Below are 23,214 nucleotides of genomic sequence, written 5' to 3'. Positions count from 1 at the left end.
AAAGAACCTTGTGAAGATGCAGTAGGAAACAAGTACAAAAGTATCTATATCCACAGAAAAACAAGTCGTATATAGACATCATCTGAAAGGACGCTCAGCAAGGAAGAAGCCACGTGCCTATTTATATAATGAATATGAGTTTAGGGGGCTAAAATTATTATTAAATATTAAAGCTTTAAACCTCTCACTCAAAGCTTCACTCATACATAAATTATACTTAAACTCAAAAATGTTTCTTGGGTAGATTATTAAGAAAGGCTCATCCTTTGTTGAAAAACTTATAATTTCCGACTAATTGAAAACAACATTTTGTTTCAAGTATCGCCCTTTCTTAAACAAGCCATACAAAGCTGGTTACAATTTCAGTTTTATCCTCCAGAAAAGATAGAACAAATATTACAACAAATGTTATGGTTAAACTCAAATATACTGATTAATAAAAAAAACATTCTTTATGGAAAACATATTTTTAAATGCTATTATGTTTATTAATGATATTAGGAATAGAAACAGAGGAGTTATGTCACATATGCAGCTATCAAAAAAACATGTGAATATCTGCTCAATCTAAACTAACAACCAACTGATTGCAGTACTACCACAAAAATGGAGGAGGCAAGTGGAAAAGAGAGAAGGTAGGGAATTTGTTTGCCTGCCATATATTAAAGATACAAATTGGCTGAAAGGAACTGGCATGAATAGAAAAATATACCAGTTTCATTTGAGGACAAAAATGCTGACCTCTGCGCCATACAGGTTGCAAAATAAATAGGAAGGATTTTCGATGTGCCAATTCCATGGCACATGGTACAAAAAACTACACTTGATTCAATTAAGATTTTAAATTTAAAGTATTATATAAAATCACTGACACCAACAGAATGCATAATTTCAGTCTCAGCTCTGTAGATTTTGCTGCGAAGAGACAGAATCAATAGATAATTTACTCTGGTATTTTTTTTATTTAACCAGGCAAATCAGTTAAGAACAAACTCTTATTTTCAATGACGGCCTACCAGGGAAAAGTGCCTTATTTCATGGGAGAATGACAGATTGCACCAGGTCAGGGGAAATGTGAAACGCTGTAAAAAGTATTTTGTACTCTGGTATCTTTTAACCCTAAGGGTGGGAATATTATTTTTTCCATTTACCTGTCACAAAAAATACACTTTTGCAATGTGATATGCTCACTATCACAGGTCTCTGAAATGATGTGTCAGTCTTCCTACTCTGATAGGATTCTGCACCGAAAGCAGGTCTGTCAGGAGTCTGCAGAAGATGCAAAAGGCTGCTCATGACACTACAACTCAGGTCCTCAGTCTCCCATCGAGGGAAGGACTACATGTACTGCAGAGGAGCCGCCTTTATGATGCATTCATGCACAAGTGGGAACTAAGAAACTCTGAAATATCCAACTTGGAAACAGAGGATGCAACGATGCTACCCGAGTTTCCAACTCATATTTAACACTCCGGTTATAAACTGTTTTGGATGTCGGAGGTTCTGAGTTTATACGTGTTTTAATGAAAAGAATTAAGCATATGTGAATGCAAACAATTTAGTTGACACACTGTATATTCGCTAACTCTGATATGGAGAGAATGTGGTATGACTTCCTCTGACATGGAGAAATAATAGTTAAAAATATTATGAGTTAGTTTTTTCTGGCCTTGCTCATTACGAATCAGGGTCAATCACCCATGCAACATGATGACCAACCATGGACCTAATTTCATCAAGGAAGAAATCAACAGTGCTGATGAAGTAATCACAGGGCATTAACATTTTCACACATGAGTTCCAGCTATCTCTAACCGTCGCCCCTGCATGAGTTTTTTCATGCGTGTGATGTCAGAATACTCTCACTGTTCCAAAATGTGAATGTTACACAACAGGACAGTTAGTTACCCATGCTGCCCTCAAACCAAGGCAAGCTGACTGCTAATTATCAATAGGCTATAGGCTGTTTCAACTTGTCAATTTCAAATTATTTTCTAACAAGTTTTATTTTCTAACAACAATTTGAATTGAGGTGTGTTCCGCCTCCTCGTTAATTCGCATAATAAGTATCCCATTTCACTCTTGCAAACAATTTATGTTTGAGACTTTACTGAACGGACAAACTTCTCTCTTCAACGTGAGCCCAAGCAGTTCCCGAGTGTTTACCCAGATCAAATATGAAGACATTGCGCATCTCTAGTCAGAACAGGCCTTACACAAACATTTTCCCCCACCACATTTTCTGGCTGGCACTTGCATTGCCTTCATGGTTGTTTGTCTTACAAATTGGACTTTGGACATGTCAAAGTAAGTAGCTTACTTTCTGTATAACCTGTTTCTGCTGTAGCACACCATATGTATGTATGGATCATAATGTATTAACTGTTTTATTAACATGTTTTCAAGTACTGGTGACAAATCATGAATTCCGATACTTGCAATGATTGTAATGGACGCATATGATGTGTGTAAAATACTATAATGTTGTTATGATTATGATGAGCTAATGCTAAGCTATTTCCTGGCTATGTGTGGTGCCATGTTTGTTAACATCATTAGCGTCTGTCGGACCAAAGATGTAATCCGACCCTCTCTGCCGAGTCAACGCCATTTTACCTGCTGTTGTTGTGCAAGCTGATTAGCTGTTGTTGTCTCGCCTACTGTTTTAGCTAGCTGGGATTCCACTGTACCCGCACCCCACCATACCCCTGTCTGCGCATTATGCCCTGAATATATTCTACGATGCCCAGAAATCTGCTACTTTCATTGTTTGTCCCCAACGCTCTAGGCGACCAGTTTTGATAGCCTTTAGCCGCACCCTCATACTACTCGTCCTCTGTTCCGCGGGCGATGTGGAGGTAAACCCAGGCCCTGCATGTCCCCAGGCACCCTCATTTGTTGACTTCTGTGATCGAAAAAGCCTTGGTTTCATGCATTTCAACATCAGAAGCCTCCTCCCTAAGTTTGTTTTACTCACTTCTTTAGCACACTCTGCTAACCCTGATGTCCTTGCCGTGTCTGAATCCTGGCTCAGGAAGGCCACCAAAAATTCTGAGATTTCCATACCCAACATTTTCCGTCAAGATAGAACTGCCAAAGGGGGAGGAGTTGCAGTCTACTGCAGAGATAACCTGCAAAGTAATGTCATACTTTCCAGGTCCATACCCAAACAGTTCGAACTAATTTAAAAATGACTCTCTCCAGAAATAAGTCTCTCACTGTTGCTGCCTGCTACCGACCCCCCTCAGCTCCCAGCTGTGACATGGACACCATTTGTGAATTGATCGCCCCCCATCTACCTACAGAGTTTGTTCTGTTAGGTGACCTAAACTGGGATATGCTTAACACCCCGGCAGTCCTAAGCTAGATGCCCTCAATCTGACACAAATCATCAAGGAACCCACCAGGTACAACCCTAAATCTGTGATCTCAGCGATCACTGCCTCATTGCCTGTATCCGCTACGGATCCGCAGTCAAACGACCACCCCTCATCACTGTCAAACGCTCCCTAAAACACTTCTGTGAGCAGGCCTTTCTAATCGACCTGTCCCGGGTATCCTGGAAGGATATTGATCTCATCCCGTCAGTTGAGGATGCCTGGTCGTTCTTTAAAAGTAACTTCCTCACCATTTTAGATAAGCACGCTCCGTTCAAAAAAATGCTAAACTAAGAACAGATATAGCCCTTGGTTCACTCCAGACCTGACTGCCCTCGACCAGCACAAAAACATCCTGTGGCGGACTGCAATAGCATTGAATAGTCCCCGCGATATGCAACTGTTCAGGGAAGTCAGGAACCAATACACGCAGTCAGTCAGGAAAGCAAAGGCCAGCTTCTTCATGCAGAAATGTGAATCCTCTAGCTCTAACTCCCAAAAGTTCTGGGACACTGTGAAGTCCATGGAGAACAAGAGCACCTCCTCCCAGCTGTCCACTGCACTGGGGCTAGGTAACACGTTCACCACCGATAAATCCATGATTATCGAAAACTTCAACAAGCATTTCTCAACGGCTGGCCATTTCTTCCTCCTGGCTACTCCAACCTCAGCCAACAGCCCCCCGCCCGCAGCTACTCGCCCAAGCCTCTCCAGGTTCTCCTTTACCAAAATCCAGATAGCAGATGTTCTGAAGGAGCTGCAAAACCTGGACCCGTACAAATCAGCTGGGCTCGACAATCTGGACCCTCTATTTCTGAAACTATCCGCCACCATTGTCGCAACCCATTTTACCAGCCTGTTCAACCTCTCTTTCATATTGTCTGAGATCCCCAAGGATTGGAAAGCTGCCGCAGTCATCCCCCTCTTCAAAGGGGGAGACACGCTGGACCCAAACTGTTATAGACCTATATCCATCCTGCCCTGCCTATCTAAGGTCTTCGAAAGCCAAGTCAACAAACAGGTCACTGACCATCTCGAATCCCACCGTACCTTCTCCGCTGTGCAATCTGGTTTCCGAGCCGGTCACAGATGCACCTCAGCCACGCTCAAGGTACTAAACGACATCATAACCGCCATCGATAAAAGACAGTACTGTGCAGCCGTCTTCATCGACCTTGACAAGGCTTTCGACTCTGTCAATCACCATATTCTTATCGGCAGACTCAGTAGCCTCGGTTTTTCTGATGACTGCCTTGCCTGGTTCACCAACTACTTTGCAGACAGTGTGTCAAATCAGAGGCCATGCTGTCCGATCCTCTGGCAGTCTCTATGGGGGTGCCACAGGGTTCAATTCTCGGGCCGACTCTTTTCTCTGTATATATCAATGATGTTGCTCTTGCTGCGGGCGATTCCCTGATCCACCTCTACGCAGACGACACCATTCTGTATACTTCCGGCCCGTCCTTGGACACTGTGCTATCTAACCTACAAACGAGCTTCAATGCCATACAACACTCCTTCCTCCAACTTCTCTTAAACGCTAGTAAAACCAAATGCATGCTTTTCAACCGTTCGCTGCCTGCACCCGCACGCCCGACTAGCATCACCACCCTGGATGGTTCCGACCTAGAATATGTGGACATCTATAAGTACCTAGGTGTCTGGCTAGACTGTAAACTCTCCTTCCAGTCTCATATCAAATATCTCCAATCTAAAATCAAATCTAGAATCGGCTTTCTATTCCGCAACAAAGCCTCCTTCACTCACGCCGCCAAACTTACCCTAGTAAAACTGACTATCCTACCGATCCTCGACTTTGGCGATGTCATCTACAAAATAGCTTCCAATACTCTACTCAGCAAACTGGATGCAGTTACTAAAGCACCTTATTCCACCCACCACTGCGACCTGTATGCTCAAGTCGGCTGGCCCTCGCTACATATTCGTCGCCAGAACCACTGGCTCCAGGTCATCTACAAGTCCATGCGAGGTAAAGCTCCGCCTTATCTCAGTTCACTGGTCACGATGGCAACACCCACCCGTAGCAAGCGCTCCAGCAGGTGTATCTCACTGATCCTCCCGAAAGCCAACACCTCATTTGGCCGCCTTTCGTTCCAGTTCTCTGCTGCCTGTGACTGGAACGAATTGCAAAAATCGCTGAAGTTGGAGACTTTTATCTCCCTCACCAACTTCAAACATCTGCTATCTGAGCAGCTAACCGATCGCTGCAGCTGTACATAGTCTATTGGTAAATAGCCCACCCAAGCCCATCCCCATACTGTTTATATTTATTAACTTTTCTGCTCTTTTGCACACCAATATCTCTACCTGTACATGACCATCTGATCATTTATTACTCCAGTGTTAATCTGCAAAATTATAATTATCCGCCTACCTCCTCATGCCTTTTGCACACAATGTATATAGACTCTCTTTTTTTCTACTGGGTTATTAACTTGTTAATTGTTTACTCCATGTGTAACTCTGTGTTGTCTGTTCACACTGCTATGCTTTATCTTGGCCAGGTCGCAGTTGCAAATGAGAACTTGTTCTCAACTAGCCTACCTGGTTAAATAAAGGTGAAATAAAAAAAATCACAAAGGTTAGTTCACTCGACTGACTTATGGTGCTTTCAAGACAACTGTGACGTCAATGATCTTCAGGTCAGAAAGTCGGAGTTTTAGAAAGAGGCCCGAGTTCCCGAGTTGGAATTCTGACTTGAAGGACCATTCAAAACTTTTTTTTCCTTCGAGTTCCCAGTTGTCTTGATTGCGGTATCAGATCGTAACTTTGGTACCTCAGGGTTGCCAGCTCAGATCCCCCTTTCCAAGGGGGTTATTTTTATTAATATATTTTATATAACCTTCTCTTGTGTTTGTCCCCCATCTATTGATAAATTACCCATCATAGTAGTATATTATGCATTATATCCCCCCACGATACCGTCCCCCATTTCTACCACCCACAGACTTACAAACCCCCCTAAAATCGTTTCAACCCTGTTTAGCTTTTGTGCTATGGTTAGGCTAGGTAGTAGGCTAGTATTTGATGTGATGATCTGTGAGGTTAAACATTTTATTTGCTTTGTGATTTGTCAAAAACGGTAAACAACTTGTCAACATGTGCTCCAGTTCTTGTATACACTGTAACAAGTACATCAATGATTTGTAATATGCTGAAAAGTGTCTAAACAAAGTTAATATTTTTCAGGCAATGAGCGAAGCCATCTTTGACTTTGTTTATTTGTATTTTATAGTGAATGGCATTCTGGGATTAGGGTATTTTCACTTGTCAAACTTAAACAAACATGGCTGCCATCATAAAGAATGTAGCTGCTGTTAGCTTAGCTGACATGCATTTATTTTCTAAACAGCATTACATTAGTCTCTTTAGTCTCACCATTAGTCTCACCAGAGATGTGGTACATTGTAAACTAGTTTAGCTTTTAGGTCACTAACCTGTTATTTAGACTGGTTTATGGAATGAGTTTGGCTGTGGATGTGTGATGCTTGGATGATGAAGTTCACATTTATCTTTTACAATAAAAGGTACAATTGAGGAATACAGTTTAAGACCTTCGTTTTTCATCAGTACAAAAAAAATATTTAGATGCTGTTTCAGACAACAATGGTGTTTAGACATCATGCATCATACGTTCTGTTGCTACTGTTCCAATCACGTATTTGAGATCGTACGCTGCAGGAACCACTTAACAATGACCACAAATATGTGATTGTACGCGTCAAAGGGTTAAGGTCAATAATGGAGTTGGGGAATAATGAGGTCATGTTATTTTACTGTAACCTTAAATTGGCCTCATTCAATTCAACCTTTTGCCATTCCAATGGTAATTAATCGAAGAGTCATAAAACCAAGTTGCGCAAAACTTCTCCTCAGTGTCTTCGGGACTGGATGAGCCACTGGTGATAAACATTTGGATAGAATTTCTGATGAAATCAAGCATCGACTTTGTTTGTCTGGGCTTTTTTTTGGGAGATGTAAGGAAGGGCCCTGTGTTTATGCTTGCTATGGGTTGAAATGACTGTCTCACACCCTTGAATGGTCAATTAACATAAAAAATGTGCCTATAACATAATGCACAAAGAGGAAGAGCACAAAAGCAAACAATTTGTCTTGAGAAATACAGCTCCAAGTAGATACTGAAAGACTCCCGAATTCAAATCTGCTCTAAATGTTTGTATAAGAAGTTCAAATCAAATACAATTTTAACACAACAGGAATAAAGTACACTAGAAAGGAGCTATATACAGGGAGTACCAGTACCAGATCAATGTGCAGAGGTACAAGGTATTTTTATTTTTTTATTTTTTTTTACCTTTATTTAACCAGGCAAGTCAGTTAAGAACATATTCTTAATATAATAATAATATATGCCATTTAGCAGACGCTTTTATCCAAAGCGACTTACAGTCATGTGTGCATACATTCTACGTATGGGTGGTCCCGGGGATCGAACCCACTACCCTGGCATTACAAGCGCCATGCTCTACCAACTGAGCTACAGAAGGACAGCCTGGGAACAGTGGGTTAACTGCCTGTTCAGGGGCAGAACGACAGATGTCAGGGGCAGAACGACCTTGTCAGCTTGGGGGTTTGAACTCGCAACCTTACGGTTACTAGTTCAACGTTCTAACCACTAGGCTACGCTGCCGCCTAGTGAGGTAGATACTGTATGTAAACTCAGCAAAAAAAGAAATGTCCTCTCACTATCAACTGTGTTTATTTTCAGCAAACTTAAGATGTGTAAATATTTGTATGAACATAACAAGATTCAACAACTGAGACATAAACTGAACAAGTTCCACAGACATGTGACTAACAGAAATGTAATAATGTGTCCCTGAACAAAGGGGGGGGGGGTCAAAATCAAAACAGTCAGTATCTGGTGTGGCCACCAGCTGCATTAAGTATTGCAGTGTATCTCCTCCTCATGGACTGCACCAGATTTGCCAGTTCTTGCTGTGAGATGTCACACCACTCTTCCACCAAGGCACCTGCAATTTCCCGGACATTTTTGGGGGGTATGGCCTTAGTCCTCACCCTCCGATCCAACAGGTCCCAGACGTGCTCAATGGGATTGAGGTCCTGGCTCTTCGCTGGCCATGGCACAAGACTGACATTCCTGTCTTGCAGGATGTTACGCACAGAACGAGCAGTATGTCTGGTGGCATTGTCATGCTGGAGGGTCATGTCAGGATGAGCCTGCAGGAATGGTACCACATGAGGGAGGAGGATGTCTTCCCTGTAATGCACAGCGTTGAGATTGCCTGCAATGACAACGAGCTGAGTCTGATGATGCTGTGACACATTGCCCCAGACCATGACAGCCCCTTCACCTCCAAATCGATCTCACTCCAGAGTACAGGCCTCAGTGTAACGCTCATTCCTTCCACAATAAATGCGAATCGATCATCACCCCTGGTGAGACAAAACCACGACTCGTCAGTGAAGAGCACTTTTTGCCAGTCCTGTCTGGTCCAGCGATGGTGGGTTTGTGCCCATAGGCGACGTTGTTGCCTGTGATGTCTGGTGAGGACCTGCCTTACAATAAGCCTACAAGCCCTCAGTCCAGCCTCTCTCAGCCTATTGCGGACAGTCTGAACACTGATGGAGGGATTGTGCTTTCCTGGTGTAACTCGGACAGTTGTTGTTGCCATCCTGTACCTGTCCCGTCCCGCAAGTGTGATGTTCGGATGTACCGATCCTGTGCAGGTGTTGTTACACATGGTCTGCTACTTTGAGGATGATCAGCTGTCCGTCCTGTCTCCCTGTCGCGCTGTCTTAGGCGTCTCACTGTACGGACATTTCAATGTATTGCCCTGGCCATATCTGCAGTCCTCATGCCTCCTTGCAGCAGGCCTAAGGCACGTTCACGCAGATGAGCAGGGACCGTGGGCATCTTTCTTTTGGTGTTTTTCAGAGTCAGTAGAAAGGCCTCTTTAGTGTCCTACATTTTCATTACTGTGACCTACCGTCTGCAAACTGTTAGTGTCTTAATGACTGTTCCACAGGTGCATGTTCATGAATTGTTTATGGTTCATTGAACAAGCATGGGAAACAGTGTTTAAACCCTTTACAATGAATATCTGTGAAGTTATTTGAATTTGTACAAAATATCTTTGTAAGACAGGGTCCTGAAAAGGGATGTTTCTTTTTTTGCTGAGTTTACATGAAGGCGGTGTAAAGTGACTAGACATCAGGATAGATAATACCAAGAGTAAAATAAAGAACAGAGTAGCAGCAGCATATAATGAGTGTAAAAGTGTGTGTGTATGTGTGTTTGCTTCCAAGGAAAACAAGTGTGTCGCGTAGAGCACTTAAATAAGCATAATCCCAAACTACTATGAATAATTCCATAACATACAGTCAGGGCTATGTTTTTACAATTGCAGATGCAATTTGTAACTTTTTGGGAAACTGACCAAATTCACATAGAAATGTGAGTCATTGATCTGTCATTCTCAGTGAAAGCATGTTTTAGAAACGGTAGATCTATTCTATGTGCGTTATTTTTATGCATCCTTTTCTTATAGGTGCACTATGCAGAAATGCTTCGCCATTTACTGGTTGCTAAAATTCTATACTGAACAAAAATATAAACAAACATGTAAAGTGTTGGTCCCATGTTTCATGTGCTGAAATAAAACATCCCAGAAATGTGCCATTTACACAAAAAGCTTATTTCTCTCAAATTGTGTGCACAAATGTATTTACGTGCTTGGAAATGAGCATTTCCCATTTGCTAAAATAATCCATGCAACTGATAGGTGTTGCATATCAAGAAGCTGATTAAACAGAATGATCATTACAAAGGTGCACCTTGTGCTGGGGACAATAAAAGGCCACTCTAAAATGTGCAGTTTTGTCATACAACACAATGCCACTACGTTTTGAGGGAGAGTGCAATTGACATTTTGACTGCAGGAATTTCATGTTAATTTCTTTACCATAAGCCACCTCCAACTTCGCTTTACAGAATTTGGCAGTACATCCAACCAGCCTCACAACCGCAGACCACGTGTAACCACGCCAGCCCAGGACCTCGATATCCGGCTTTTGGTTATTGAAAATATATTTCACAGCGGTTTAGATGGTACAATGATTCTCTACCCTACACATTGCTTGTTTTGTCACGTACACTGAAATTAGGCCAACTATTCGAATTTTAGCAACCAGGAGATTGCGGACCGAATTCGGCATATTGCACCTTTAAGGGGGAATCACAAATACCAAGAGATGTAGAATTCAGTGTTGTTGTGCTGTAATACTTTCTTTCATCCTGTGCCTGTGAGGACAGGTAGGTATTACTAGCCAGATGCAGAATGCAATCTCTTGTGCTTTGAATACAATCCCAAAATCACATCTGTCGAAGATTAGAAAAAGTACTGAGTGAATGCCCGTCCCTCCTCTTTGCTCCACTAAGAACTAAACTAAGGAGGGACGGGCATTCACTCAGTACTTTTTCTAATCTTCGACAGATGTGATTTTGGGATTGTATTCAAAGCACAAGAATAGCTTGTCACCAGCTACTCCACAGTCAGGTTATTACGTTCTCCATTTTCTTTGCGAATGAAAAAGTATTAGGCGAGACAAAACAACATTACAGGTGTTCTGCTTTCATGTTGGATTATGTGACAGCTTGGTTGGACGCTGATATTTGTCCGCCAACTGTGATTCCATATCAATATCATAATAATCACATCACGTTAGGCTCATTGATATTTGAAAAAAGAAAACAAACAAGCTTCAGGCTTGTATTATGTCAGTTATTATAGGGGCAGGGCTGGGTGTTATAAACTGTTATGACATATGCTATGTCAGTCTCATGACAGTGTTAAGTATCATGGCCCTGTGTCAGCCTCTCCATCAAAGGCGTATTAACGATTCTTAAAAACACTTCACTTAAAACATCCAGGTGTAATGCTTTAAAAACTTGTTAGAAGCATGTACTGTATGAGCCTTTACAATATCTTATAAACGGGGTAGTTTGGGTTCTGGATGCTGATTGTCTGAAAGCTATTGTATATCAGACATTACAAACTGGGTGGTTAGAGCCCTGAATGCTGATTGGCTGACAGCCGTGGTATATCAGACCGTATACCACGGGTATGACAAAGCATTTATTTTTAATGATCTAATTACATTGGAAACCAGTTTATAATAGCAATAAGGCACCTCGGGGCTTTGTAGTATATGCACAATATACCACGGCTAAGTGCTGTATTCAGGCACTCCGCAACAAGAACAGCCCTTAGCCGTGGTATATTGGCCATATACCACACCCCATCGGGCCTTATTGCTTAAATATACCACAGGTATGACGCAAAAATGACTTGTTTATTGTTCTAATTATGTTGGTAAGTTTATAATAGCAATAAGGCACCTCAAGTGTTTGTGCTATATGGCCAATATACCACGTCTAAGTGTTGTATCCAGGCACTCTGTGTTGTGTCTTGCCTAAGAACAACCCTTCGGCGTGTTATATTGGCCATATATTTATATCGCCACACTTCCTTAGGCTTTATTGCTTAGTTATATAAGGCTTATGATATGTCATGTATTTCTATGCATACCATGCAATACAACATTATTTATAGTAATGTAGCATTTACCTGCTTCCACTGCCATCACAGTAATGTTGTGCCAGCCAGCCGTCTCTCGGTCCAGAATATTGCCCAGCGTGATGGCACCCGAAACTGGATCAATGTGGAAGATCTGCTCCTGGTCCGTACTCTGGTCAATAGAGTACCTGGTAGGGAGAGTGAGAAAAAAGGGGAATACATAATTGAATGGGGAGTCCATCGGCAATACTTTTTTAGAGGCGCCCATGGGGACATTGCCAGTTGCATTTGACACCAGGTTATGGCTTCACATTAGCATTTTCAAGTGGGAAACTGTGAGCCAGATTCAGAGGACGATGAAAATAATGATGCATTTAGCCAATGTGCTTGTTTCCCTACTGCACCTTTGTCCCCAAACATGTCTGCGGTTTCAGCCCTTGCTGGAGAAAAAACATTATAATTAATATTTAATGCTGCACTCCAATGAAACCAAAATACATTTGCAGATCCTTGTGGTTGGCTACTCAAGGACCATTCAGGAGAGTACAGAGCCAACAAAATACGATGAGTAGTTTCTCTTCTTTTTCGGCAGTCTTGTATGCCCACCGGGACTTTAATTAAATATTATGAGGATCATCAGTTTCATTTTCTACCGTTTCCACAAAAAGCTCATCAAAGGGATTGGTCGGGTCTTTGTACATACCATATAAGAGTGCCAAAACGGCTACAGTGAGATGAGCTTCTTATAGTCTAGGTTTGGAGAGCATACTGCATCCACAGTTAGATTATTCTAGTCATATTACATTAGTCTGCCTGTTCTACATTTTACATTTTTTGTCATTTAGCAGATGCTCTTATCCAGAGCGACTTACAGTTACTTAGCTAAGTGGGACAACTACATATCACAGGCATAGAAAGTACACGTTTCCTCAATAAAGTAGTCAAGTGCATCTGCTGGTTCTGGTTTTTATTTCTTATTTTAGAGATGAGGAGGAGGATTATTTAAGATTTGAAGAGGTAGGGTTTCCGATGTCTTCAGGAAGATGGGCAGGGACTCTGCTGTCCTAGCTTCAGGGGGAAGCTGATTCCACCATTGGGGTGCCAGAACAGAGAAGAGCTTGGACTGAGCTGAGCGGGCGCTGCCCTCCCGTCGGGGTTTTGATGGCCAAGAGACCTGAGGTGGCAGAATGGAGTGCTCGGGTTGGAATGTAGGGTTTGAGCATAGTCTGAACGTAGGGAGGGGCAGTTTCTCTTGCTGTTCCGTAGGTTCTGAATCTGAATCGAAGCTGTAATGTTTATACCAAACATACTATATTAATAAACGATATTACTAAACTTGAAAATCTATCATTAAAATATGTTTTATTTATGCAAGAATTGGGAATAAACTGTGACACCTACACAATAATGATGTAAATTACATACAATTACAGTGGGGCAAAAAAGTATTTAGTCAGCCAACGATTGTGCAAGTTCTCCCACTTAAAAAGATGAGAGAGGCCTGTAATTTTCATCATAGGTACACTTCAACTATGACAGACAAAATGATGAAAAAAAATCCAGAAAATCACATTGTAGGATGTTTAATGAATTTATTTGCAAATTATGGTGGAAAATAAGTATTTGGTCACCTACAAACAAGCAAGATTTATGGCTCTCACAGACCTGTAGCTTCTTCTTTAAGAGGCTCCTCTGTCCTCCACTCGTTACCTGTATTAATGGCACCTGTTTGAACTTGTTATCAGTATAAAAGACACCTGTCCACAACCTCAAACAGTCACACTCCAAACTCCACTATGGCCAAGACCAAAGAGCTGTCAAAGGACACCAGAAACAAAATTGTAGACCTGCACCAGGCTGGGAAGACTGAATCTGCAATAGGTAAACAGCTTGGTTTGAAGAAATCAACTGTGGGAGCAATTATTTGGAAATGGAAGACATACAAGACCACTGATAATCTCCCTCGATCTGTGGCTCCACGCAAGATCTCACCCCGTGGGGTCAAAATGATCACAAGAACGGTGAGCAAAAATTTCAGAACCACACGGGGGGACCTAGTGAATGACCTGCAGAGAGCTGGGACCAAAGTAACAAAGCCTACCATCAGTAACACACTACGCTGCCAGGGACTCAAATCCTGCAGTGCCAGACGTGTCCCCCTGCTTAAGCCAGTACATGTCCAGGCCCGTCTGAAGTTTGCTAGAGAGCATTAGGATGATCCAGAAGAAGATTGGTAGAATGCCATATGGTCAGATACGAAGGAGTGGCTTCGTAAGAAGCATTTCATGGTCCTGGAGTGGCCTAGCCAGTCTCCAGATCGCAACCCCATAGAAAATCTTTGGAGGGAGTTGAAAGTCCGTGTTGCCCAGCAACAGTCCCAAAACATCACTGCTCTAGAGGAGATCTGCATGGAGGAATGGGCCAAAATACCAGCAACAGTGTGTGAAAACCTTGTGAAGAGTTACAGAAAACGTTTGACCTCTGTCATTGCCATCAAAGGGTATATAACAAAGTATTGAGATTAACTTTTGTTATTGACCAAATACTTATTTTCCACCATAATTTGCAAATAAATTCATTAAAAATCCTACAATGTTATTTTCTGGATTTGTTTTCTAATTTTGTATGTCATAGTTGAAGTGTACCTATGATGAAAATTACAAGCCTCTCTCATCTTTTTAATTGGGAGAACTTGCACAATCGGTGGCTGACTAAATACTTTTTTGCCCCACTGTATATTTCGGCATTCGAAAGTGATATTGTAGGTGTTGAGGCGAAATTGTGTAGATGTTAGCTTTGCATTCTATAGCAATTGCAATTGTCAGCACTCTAATATATTCATGGAGTAGTACACATTTCCAGAAAACTGGAAAGCACTAATAAGATACTGTATGCCACTAAATTGTTTTGACAACACAACTACCCATACACATCAGTTTCAAGACGCCATTACATCTTCCCCAGTCGATAAAGAGCCAAACAAAGGAAAGCTTGGTCAGCTTTCGTATCCAGATGCTGTATTCATTCCTCTGGGCCTCTTAACCCCTTGGTACAGCTAGCTACCAGGCAGTGGCCACCAATGCCCAGTTGGTGCAGGGTGGCAGGGGTGTGGGAGAGTGATGTCCCTTTGGCACCGGGCACCTGGGTTAGTTCCATCCAATAGAGATGATTAAAGTGGTACAGATGGGCACGGCACCGCGCCAACACTCAAGCGGCGGCACTGCCATTGTGTTGTACTTTGTTACACCTGGAGCACTTTCAGTTCAGCCTCATGCATTTTTAATACAGGTAATTTGAACAGCCTGTGTGAGTCGGTGTACGTGAAGCTCTGTTCATCGCACTTGACTAGCCTCTTTTATTCTTCCACCAAAGACCTAAGAGGCTCTGGCACAAAATAATAGAATTTTGCTCATAAATAGGGATCTGATCGAACTCAAAGCCACGTGAGATATTGATTAACCCTCTAGCACGGTCATCAGTCAATGTGGTAGCCTTCGGTAACAAAATGGATGAATCAATGTATTCATGATATATATTGTTGTTATGAAGTGCTGTCTTCCCATAGTGCGTTTATTACCATTGTTTTGATTGAAATGTCAGTCCCAAAGTCCATGTACGCTCCATGACAAACTGGGATGGTTGTTTCTATCGGGGCTCATCGCAACGTGTGTTTGTTGATATAAGATGACATTTGCATCAGCAGTGTTAGTGAATATCTTGTAATTACTTGTTTATAAATGCAGTCACGTAGTCCTTATTTGGGGGTCTTTAATTTTACATGAAATTGCACAAATATAGAAGGGTCATTTGTAGCTACAGTATAAACAAGTTTCTATTTGTTGAAAGTTCTACTTCTTTACTCGTGAACCATACATTATACTAATAGCATGTCTTATTATACACTCTTAGAAAAAAAAGTGCTCCCGAGTGGTGCAGCTGTCTAAGGTACTGCATCTCAGTGCTAGAGGTGTCACTACAGACCCTGGTTCGATCCCGGACTGTATCACAACGGGTCGTGATTTGGAGGCACACAATTGGCCCAGCGTCGTCCGGGTTTGGGGAGGATTTGGCCGGGATAGGCCATCGTTATAAAATAAGAATTTGTTCTTGCCTAGTTAAATAAAATAAAACATCTAGACCCTAAAATGGTTCTTCGGCTGTTCCCATATGAGAACCATTTGAAGAACCCTTTTTGGTTCCAGGTCAGAACCCTTTTGTTTCTAGGTAGAACCCATTAGGGTTCCATGTAGGACCCTTTTCTTGCATCATACAACATCATTAAAAAACATGTTAGTATGTAGGTGACTAAAAACATTGAACACCACACATGGCTGCTACTGTAGGATGTATCATAGAATAGCTATTTTCAAGTGAAAATGCATTTTCTCAATCATTTTTGATGGTAGGCCACCCTGACAGGTTTCACTGTACATTATGATCAAATAGCCACAGTAGCCTACTTGGACACAGGGAAACGCTGACACAGTGGGATCCATGATCCATACCTGACAGGCGCGTTCTCCATGTCCGGATCCTTGGCAGTCACAGTGCCCACCAGCGCCCCTAGCCTAGCATCCTCCTGGACCTCCAAGATGGTTCCCTCAGCAGGGTGGAAGACAGGCGGCTCATCAATGTCGTTTACACTGACCCGCACGATGGTCTGGTCCCGAAAAGAACCCAGCTCCGAAAAGCGGGGGTCTACGTGCTTGTTGACAGCCTCCACCACCACATTGTGTGTGCGCTTGCTCTCAAAGTCCAATGCCTTAACAGAGCACAAACAGAGGAGCTAAAGCAGTGACATGTCACAAAGTGTGCCTACATTAAGCTGAACAGGTATAAGCACTCCTTCATACCTAAACAGCAATAAGTACATCTGAGCTGTGGTAGTATGCCACTGACAGAATGTGTAAGGGCAGTTTACAGTATATTGCACACTGGGTGTACAAAACATTAAGAACACCTTCCAAATATACCCCCCCACCCACCACCACCACCAAGAACAAACTAAATTTGTCGGGGCATGGTCTCTCCAAGGTGTCGAAAGCATTCCACAGGGATGCTGGTCCATGTTGACTACAATGCTTTCAACACTATTGGGTGGTGGAACCTTCTTGATACACACAGGAAACTGTTGAGCGTGAAAAACCCAGCAGCATTGAAGTTCTTGACACAAACAGTTGCGCTTGGCACCTACTACCATACCCCGTTCAAACGCACTTAATAAATATTTTGTCTTGCCCATTTACCCTCCTCCGAATGGCACACATACACAATCCTCTTTAACCTGTCTCATCTACACTGATTGAAGTGGATTTAACAAGTAACATCAATAAGGCATCACAGCTTTCACCTGGTCAGTTTATGTCATGGAAAGAACAGGTGTTCTTTATGTTTGGTACACTCAGTGAATACCGTGCATTTGGAAAGTATACAGAGCCCTTGACTTTTTCCACGTTTCGTTACATTACAGCCTTATTCAAAAATGGATGGAATTGTATTTTTAATGACGAAACAATAATAGTGACGAAACAAAAACAGGTTTTTAGAAATGTATTAATATCACATTTGCAAAAGTATTCAGACCCGTTACTCAGTACTTTGTTGAAGCTCCTTTGGCAGCGATTACAGCATTGAGTCTTCTTGGGTATGACGCTATAAGCTTGAAACACCTGTATTTGGAGAGTTTCTCCCATTCTTATCAAGCTCTGTCAGGTTGGATGGGGAGCATCGCTGCACAGCTACTTTCAGGTCTCTCCAGAGATGTTCGATCGGGTTCATGTCAGGACTCTAGCTGGGCCACTCAAGGACATTCAGAGACTTGTCCCGAAGCCACTCCTGCTTTGTCTTTGCTGTGTGCTTAGGGTTGTTGTCCTGTTGGAAGGTGAACTTTCACCCCAGTCTGAGGTCCTGAGCGCTCTGGAGCAAGTTTTCATCAAGGATCTCTCTGTACTTTAGTCTATTCACTTCTATTCCCTGCCACTGAAAAACAATCCCCACAGCATGATGCTGCCATCACCATGCTTCACTGTAGGGATGGTGCCAGGTTTCCTCCAGACGTGACACTTGGCATTCAGGCCAAAGAGTTTAATCTGGTTTCCTCAGACCAGAGAATTTTGTTTCTCATGGTCATGTGCCTTTTACTGAGAAGTGGCTTCCCTCTGGACACTCTACCACAATGGCCTGATTGGTGGAGAGGTCCTTCTGAAAGGTTCTCTTATCTCCACAGAGGAACTGTCTGGTCACTTGGTAACATCCCTGACCAAGGCCCTTCCTCCCCCAATTTCTCAGTTTGGCCGAACGGCCAGCTCTAAGAAGAGTCTAGGTAGTTCCAAGCATCTTCCCTTTAAGAATGATGCAGGCCACTGTGTTCTTGGGGACTGTCAATGCTGCAGAAATGTTTTGGTACCCTTCCCAAGAGCTATGCCTCGACACAGTCCTGTCTGTGAGCTCACAATTCCTTCGACCTCATGACTTTTGTTTTTACTCTGACATGCACTGTCAACTGTGGGACCTTATGTAGACAGGTGTGTGTCTTTCCAAATCATGTCCAATCAATTAAATTTACCACAGGTGGACTTCTATAAAGTTGTACAAACATGTCAAGTATGATCAATGGAAACCGGATGCACCCGAGCTCGATTTTGAGACTCACAGCAAATGGTCTGAATACTTATGTAAATATTTCTAAAAACCTGTTTTCGGCTTTGTTATTTTGGGGTATTTTGTTTAGATTGATGAGGAATTTGTTTGATTTAATCCATTTCAGAATAAGGCTATAAAGTAACAAAATGTGGAAAAGGGAAGAGGTCTGATGTGTATGTGCGAGACATGTACAATGTCTATGACATGGGTAACGTGCAATGCATGTATTATGTTGAGGTTGTAATGCACATTGATTATTTTGTGTACAGCAGCACTGTGTGTCTAAGACCATGATCCCCTCAGGGACAGTAAAGTTAATTATATTTTATTCCATCATGCTTGCGAAAGTATTCACCCCCTTGGCATTTTTCCTATTTTGTTGCCTTTACAACCTGGAATTAAAATTGATTTTTGGGAGGTTTGTATCATTTGATTTACACAACATGTCTACCACTTTGAAGATGCAAAATATTTTTAATTGTGAAACAAACAAGTAATAAGACAAAAAAAATAGAAAATGTGAGGGTTCATAAATATTCACCCCCGAAGGTCAATACTTTGTAGAGCCACCTTTTGCAGCAATTACAGCTGCAAGTCTCTTGGAGTATGTCAATATAAGCTTGGCACATCTAGCCACTGGGATTTTTGCTCATTCTTCAATGATAAACTGCTCCAGGTCCTTCAGGTTGGATGGGTTCCGCTGGTGTACAGCAATCTTTAAGTCATAGCACAGATTCTCAATTGGATTGAGGTCTGGGCTTTGACTAGGCCATTCCAAGACATTTACATGTTTCCCCTTAAACCACTTAAGTGTTGTTTTAGCAGTATGCTTAGTGTCATTGTCCTGCTGGAAGGTGAACCTCGGTCCCAGTCTCTCATCTCTGGAAGACTGAAACAGGTTTCCCTCAATAATTTCCCTGTATTTAGCACCATCCAGCTTTTCTTCAATTCCAACCAGTTTCCCAGTCCCGGCCGATGAAAAACATCCCCACACCATGATGCTGCCACCACCATGCTTCACTGTGGGGATGTTGTTCTCGGGGTGATGAGAGGTGTTGGATTTGCGCCAGACATAGCGTTTTCCTTGATTGCCAAAAGCTCAATTTTAGTCTCATCTGACCAGAGCACCTTCTTCCAAATGTTTGCGGAGTCTCCCACATGCCTTTTGGCAAACACCAAACATTTTTGCTTACTTTTTTCTGGCCACTCCTCCGTAAATCCCAGCTCTGTGAAGTGTACAGCTTAAAGTTGTCCTATGGACAGATACTCCAATCTCCACTGTGGAGCTTTGCAGCTCCTTCAGGGTTATCGTTGAACACTTCGTTGCCTATCTGATTAATGCCCTCCTTGCCTGGTCCATGTGTTTTGGTGGGCGGCCCTCTCTTGGCAGGTTGTTGTGGTGTCATATTATTTCCATTTTTAATAATGGATTTAATTGTGCTTTGTGGGATGTTCAAAGTTTCATGTGTTTTTTTATAACCCAACCCGGATCTGTACTTCTCCACAACTTTGTCCCTGGCCTGTTTGGAGAGCTCCTTAGTCTTCATGGTGCTGCTTGCTTGGTGGTGCCCCTTGCTTAGTGGTGTTGCAGACTCTGGGGCCTTTCAGAACAGGTGTATATATACTGAGATCATGTGACAGATCATGTGATACTTAGATTTCATACATGTTGAGTTTATTTAACTAATGATGTGACTTCTCAAGGTAATTGGTTGCACCAGATCTTATTTAGGGACTTCATTGCAAAGGGGGTGAATACAAACGCACCACTTTTCCGTTTTTGAAACAAGTCATTGTTTTAATTTCACTTCACCAATTTGGACTATTTTGTGTATGTCCCTTACATGAATTCCAAATAAAAATCTATTTAAATTACAGGTTGTAAAGCAGCAAAATAGGAAAAACGCCAAGGGGGGTGAATACTTTTGCAAGGCACTGTGGTTTGCCAGGTGAATGGTTGTCAAATGTCTCTGGTATATGAAATCTTTACCTTCCAAGCAATCAGTTAAGATTAATGACAATATATGACAATGTTCTGATGTGAAAGAATGTAATGATTTCCTTCCCACACAGTCAATTAACAGACTGGTTCAACTGAATTAAGATTAGATAGAATCAAGACAGTCAGGAATTAGAAGGATCATTCTGCAATTAAACACTTGTAATTGCTGTGACGATAGACTGAACTTCTATATGCTTTACAAAATGTAACACAGAAATATCACATTACTGGCAGATTCTTTGTTACAGAAAGTAGAATGTGTTGTACTGTAAGCCTTTGCTTCATGTAGGCACATATCTTAGATCACTGTTTAGGGGCAACTGTATCCTACTCTAACCTTGTGTAAAAGTTACCCGTAGACATAGATTTAGGATCAAATCATAACTATAACCATTAGGTGGTAAAGCTTTATTTTACTCCCACCTTTTTGATGGTGATGATGGCCTCTTGCGTGTCACTGTCGGTGGTGACTTTGAAGAGTTCCCCGCCCTCCTCATCTTTGATCAGGTAGCTCATGTCTGTGTTCTCCCCCATGTCCGCGTCCGTGGCGATCACCCTCCCCACCGGCGTCCCCACGGCTGCCCCCTCAGACATTGAAAACTGGTACATCTCTGAAGAAGAGGAGTGGGGAGGTGGAGATGGTGGAGGGAGACATTTGTGTAAGAAGAGGAGAGAAGGTGGATGAGGTGAAGATTAGGGGAAGCATGAGAAGAAGGAGGAAGATGAGGAGGAGGAAGATAATATTTGGGAGGGAGAGTAAGAGGAAGAAGAGAAGTAGATGATGAAGACGGTTGGTAGGTGGAGGAAGAAAGACAGATGCCTTCAATACACAAGCCCACAATTTACTCTATGTATGAGCACTTCCATAATCAGCAAAAAGAGAATTCACCCAGGATCTTTATTCTGTAGAGACAACAACCTAGTGACTCATGCATCCATCCACCCCCAGTGTTTGACCCATAATCCCATTGGTACTCACGATTCAATGCCCTATGTGCTATATCTTTAACTAAAGCCTAAAGGAATGTGTGTGTCCACAGGCGTGAAAGAAGCTAAAGTAACTGCACTGCCTAAAAATAGTAAAGCACCCTTTGCTGGCTCTAACTGCCTCCCAATCAGTTTGCTGCCAGTTCTTAATGAACTAATGGAGAAGATTGTGTTTGACCAAATAGAATGCTATTTTTCTGAGAACAAGTTAAAGTAGGGATAGGCGTCCTGTCAACAGGGCAGTTTTAAATCATGCAGTGCCATGTGTCACGATCACAGATTTTAGAGAAACAACCAATATCGGTACATATAAGTGTCTTATATTGGCTGAAAGCTTACATTCTTGTTAATTTGTGATTGAACCCCAGGCTGAAGTGACCCCTTAGATCACTGTGCCACCCGAGAGGCCATAATCCTGTGCTTTTCTAATAAAACGATGTATCCTCTTACCCCCATACAGTATTTTGAAATGGCTAGAAGAAGTTATAGAGCAGAAGAAAATCATATAGGCGACAGCCAAGAGATGGACTAAATCAGCTTATGTGAGATGAAGAGACTAGAGTCTCATGACTGGAAGAGAAGAAATCAAGTACAACACACTTAAACTCAAGACAGTTATCTGATAAAAGTAATGTTGGTCATCTCACAAGAATGGGAAATGAGGAAAAACACTCACTGCTACTATTCACCAGGGTTGGGATCAATTCCAATTGAATTGTATATTCCAATTCAAATATTGATTCCACTCATGAAGTGGAGAATTGAATTCGAATTTCAACAATCTTCAAATTATGGAATTGGAATTAGACTGTTTGAATTTTTGACATTGAATTGTAATCATAAAACCTTAAATCTTTGGAATTCAATTGGAATTCAATATTTGTACATTTCCCAATTAGTGTAATTGGTATAGAAAATGTACTGAAGGATTTGTTTTAAATCATTTCAAAATATATTTCTATATGTTCAGTATAGCTAGGCTGTCTGAACAGTGACATAATCAGCCTGAAAACATGAGGGAATTGAATTAAAATTGGATTTGTGGAATTGTTGGTATAATATTGAATTGGGAGTATGAATAGATAATAAGCGGTGAGTAGCAGCAGAATAAAAAGAAAGGTGGGGGGTCAATGTAAATAGATTGGTGGCCATGTTATTATTATTATTTGACCATGCTGGTCATTTATGAACATTTGAACATCTTGGCCATGTTCTGTAATAAATCTCCACCCGGCACAGCCAGAAGAGGACTGGCCACCCCACATAGCCTGGTTCCTCTCTAGGTTTCTTCCTAGGTTCTGGCCTTTCTAGGGAGTTTTTCCTCGCCACCGTGCTTCTACACCTGCATTGCTTGCTGTTTGGGGTTTTAGGCTGGGTTACTGTACAGCACTTTGAGATATCAGCTGATGTAAGAAGGGCTTTATAGATACATATGATTTGATTAACAGACCATGTGCTGGTATTGTGCATGTGGTTTACAAGATAACTACACTTTTAGTTCCACGAAGACGTCAAGTATACACTAGAAAAGGTTCTTAACGTTTCTGAATCATGTACTAGTGTCATAGGTAGGATTTTGTTTCACCAGGAAACACATGTTGAAGACATCCTCATCCTTTTACTG

General features: G+C 42.0%; 1 protein-coding gene across 2 annotated transcripts in view; it reads right to left on the bottom strand.

Annotated features, from left to right (window-relative positions):
• Positions 1-23,214, bottom strand: part of LOC118389370 (cadherin-22-like) — a 287,048-nt gene that overhangs the window by 44,703 nt on the left and 219,131 nt on the right. For both annotated transcript variants that reach the window (XM_052527250.1, XM_052527251.1), the window contains 3 exons: positions 21,027-21,214; positions 16,465-16,721; positions 12,011-12,147 (listed from right to left, as the gene is read on the bottom strand). In XM_052527250.1, coding sequence (XP_052383210.1) covers positions 12,011-12,147; positions 16,465-16,721; positions 21,027-21,214 — 582 coding nt within the window. The remainder of the gene's footprint in view (positions 1-12,010; positions 12,148-16,464; positions 16,722-21,026; positions 21,215-23,214) is intronic.

Source organism: Oncorhynchus keta, chromosome 10 (genome assembly GCF_023373465.1).
Source record: "Oncorhynchus keta strain PuntledgeMale-10-30-2019 chromosome 10, Oket_V2, whole genome shotgun sequence".
In the NCBI taxonomy this organism is placed as follows: domain Eukaryota; kingdom Metazoa; phylum Chordata; class Actinopteri; order Salmoniformes; family Salmonidae; genus Oncorhynchus; species Oncorhynchus keta.
This window is presented reverse-complemented; position numbering and strand designations above follow the sequence as displayed.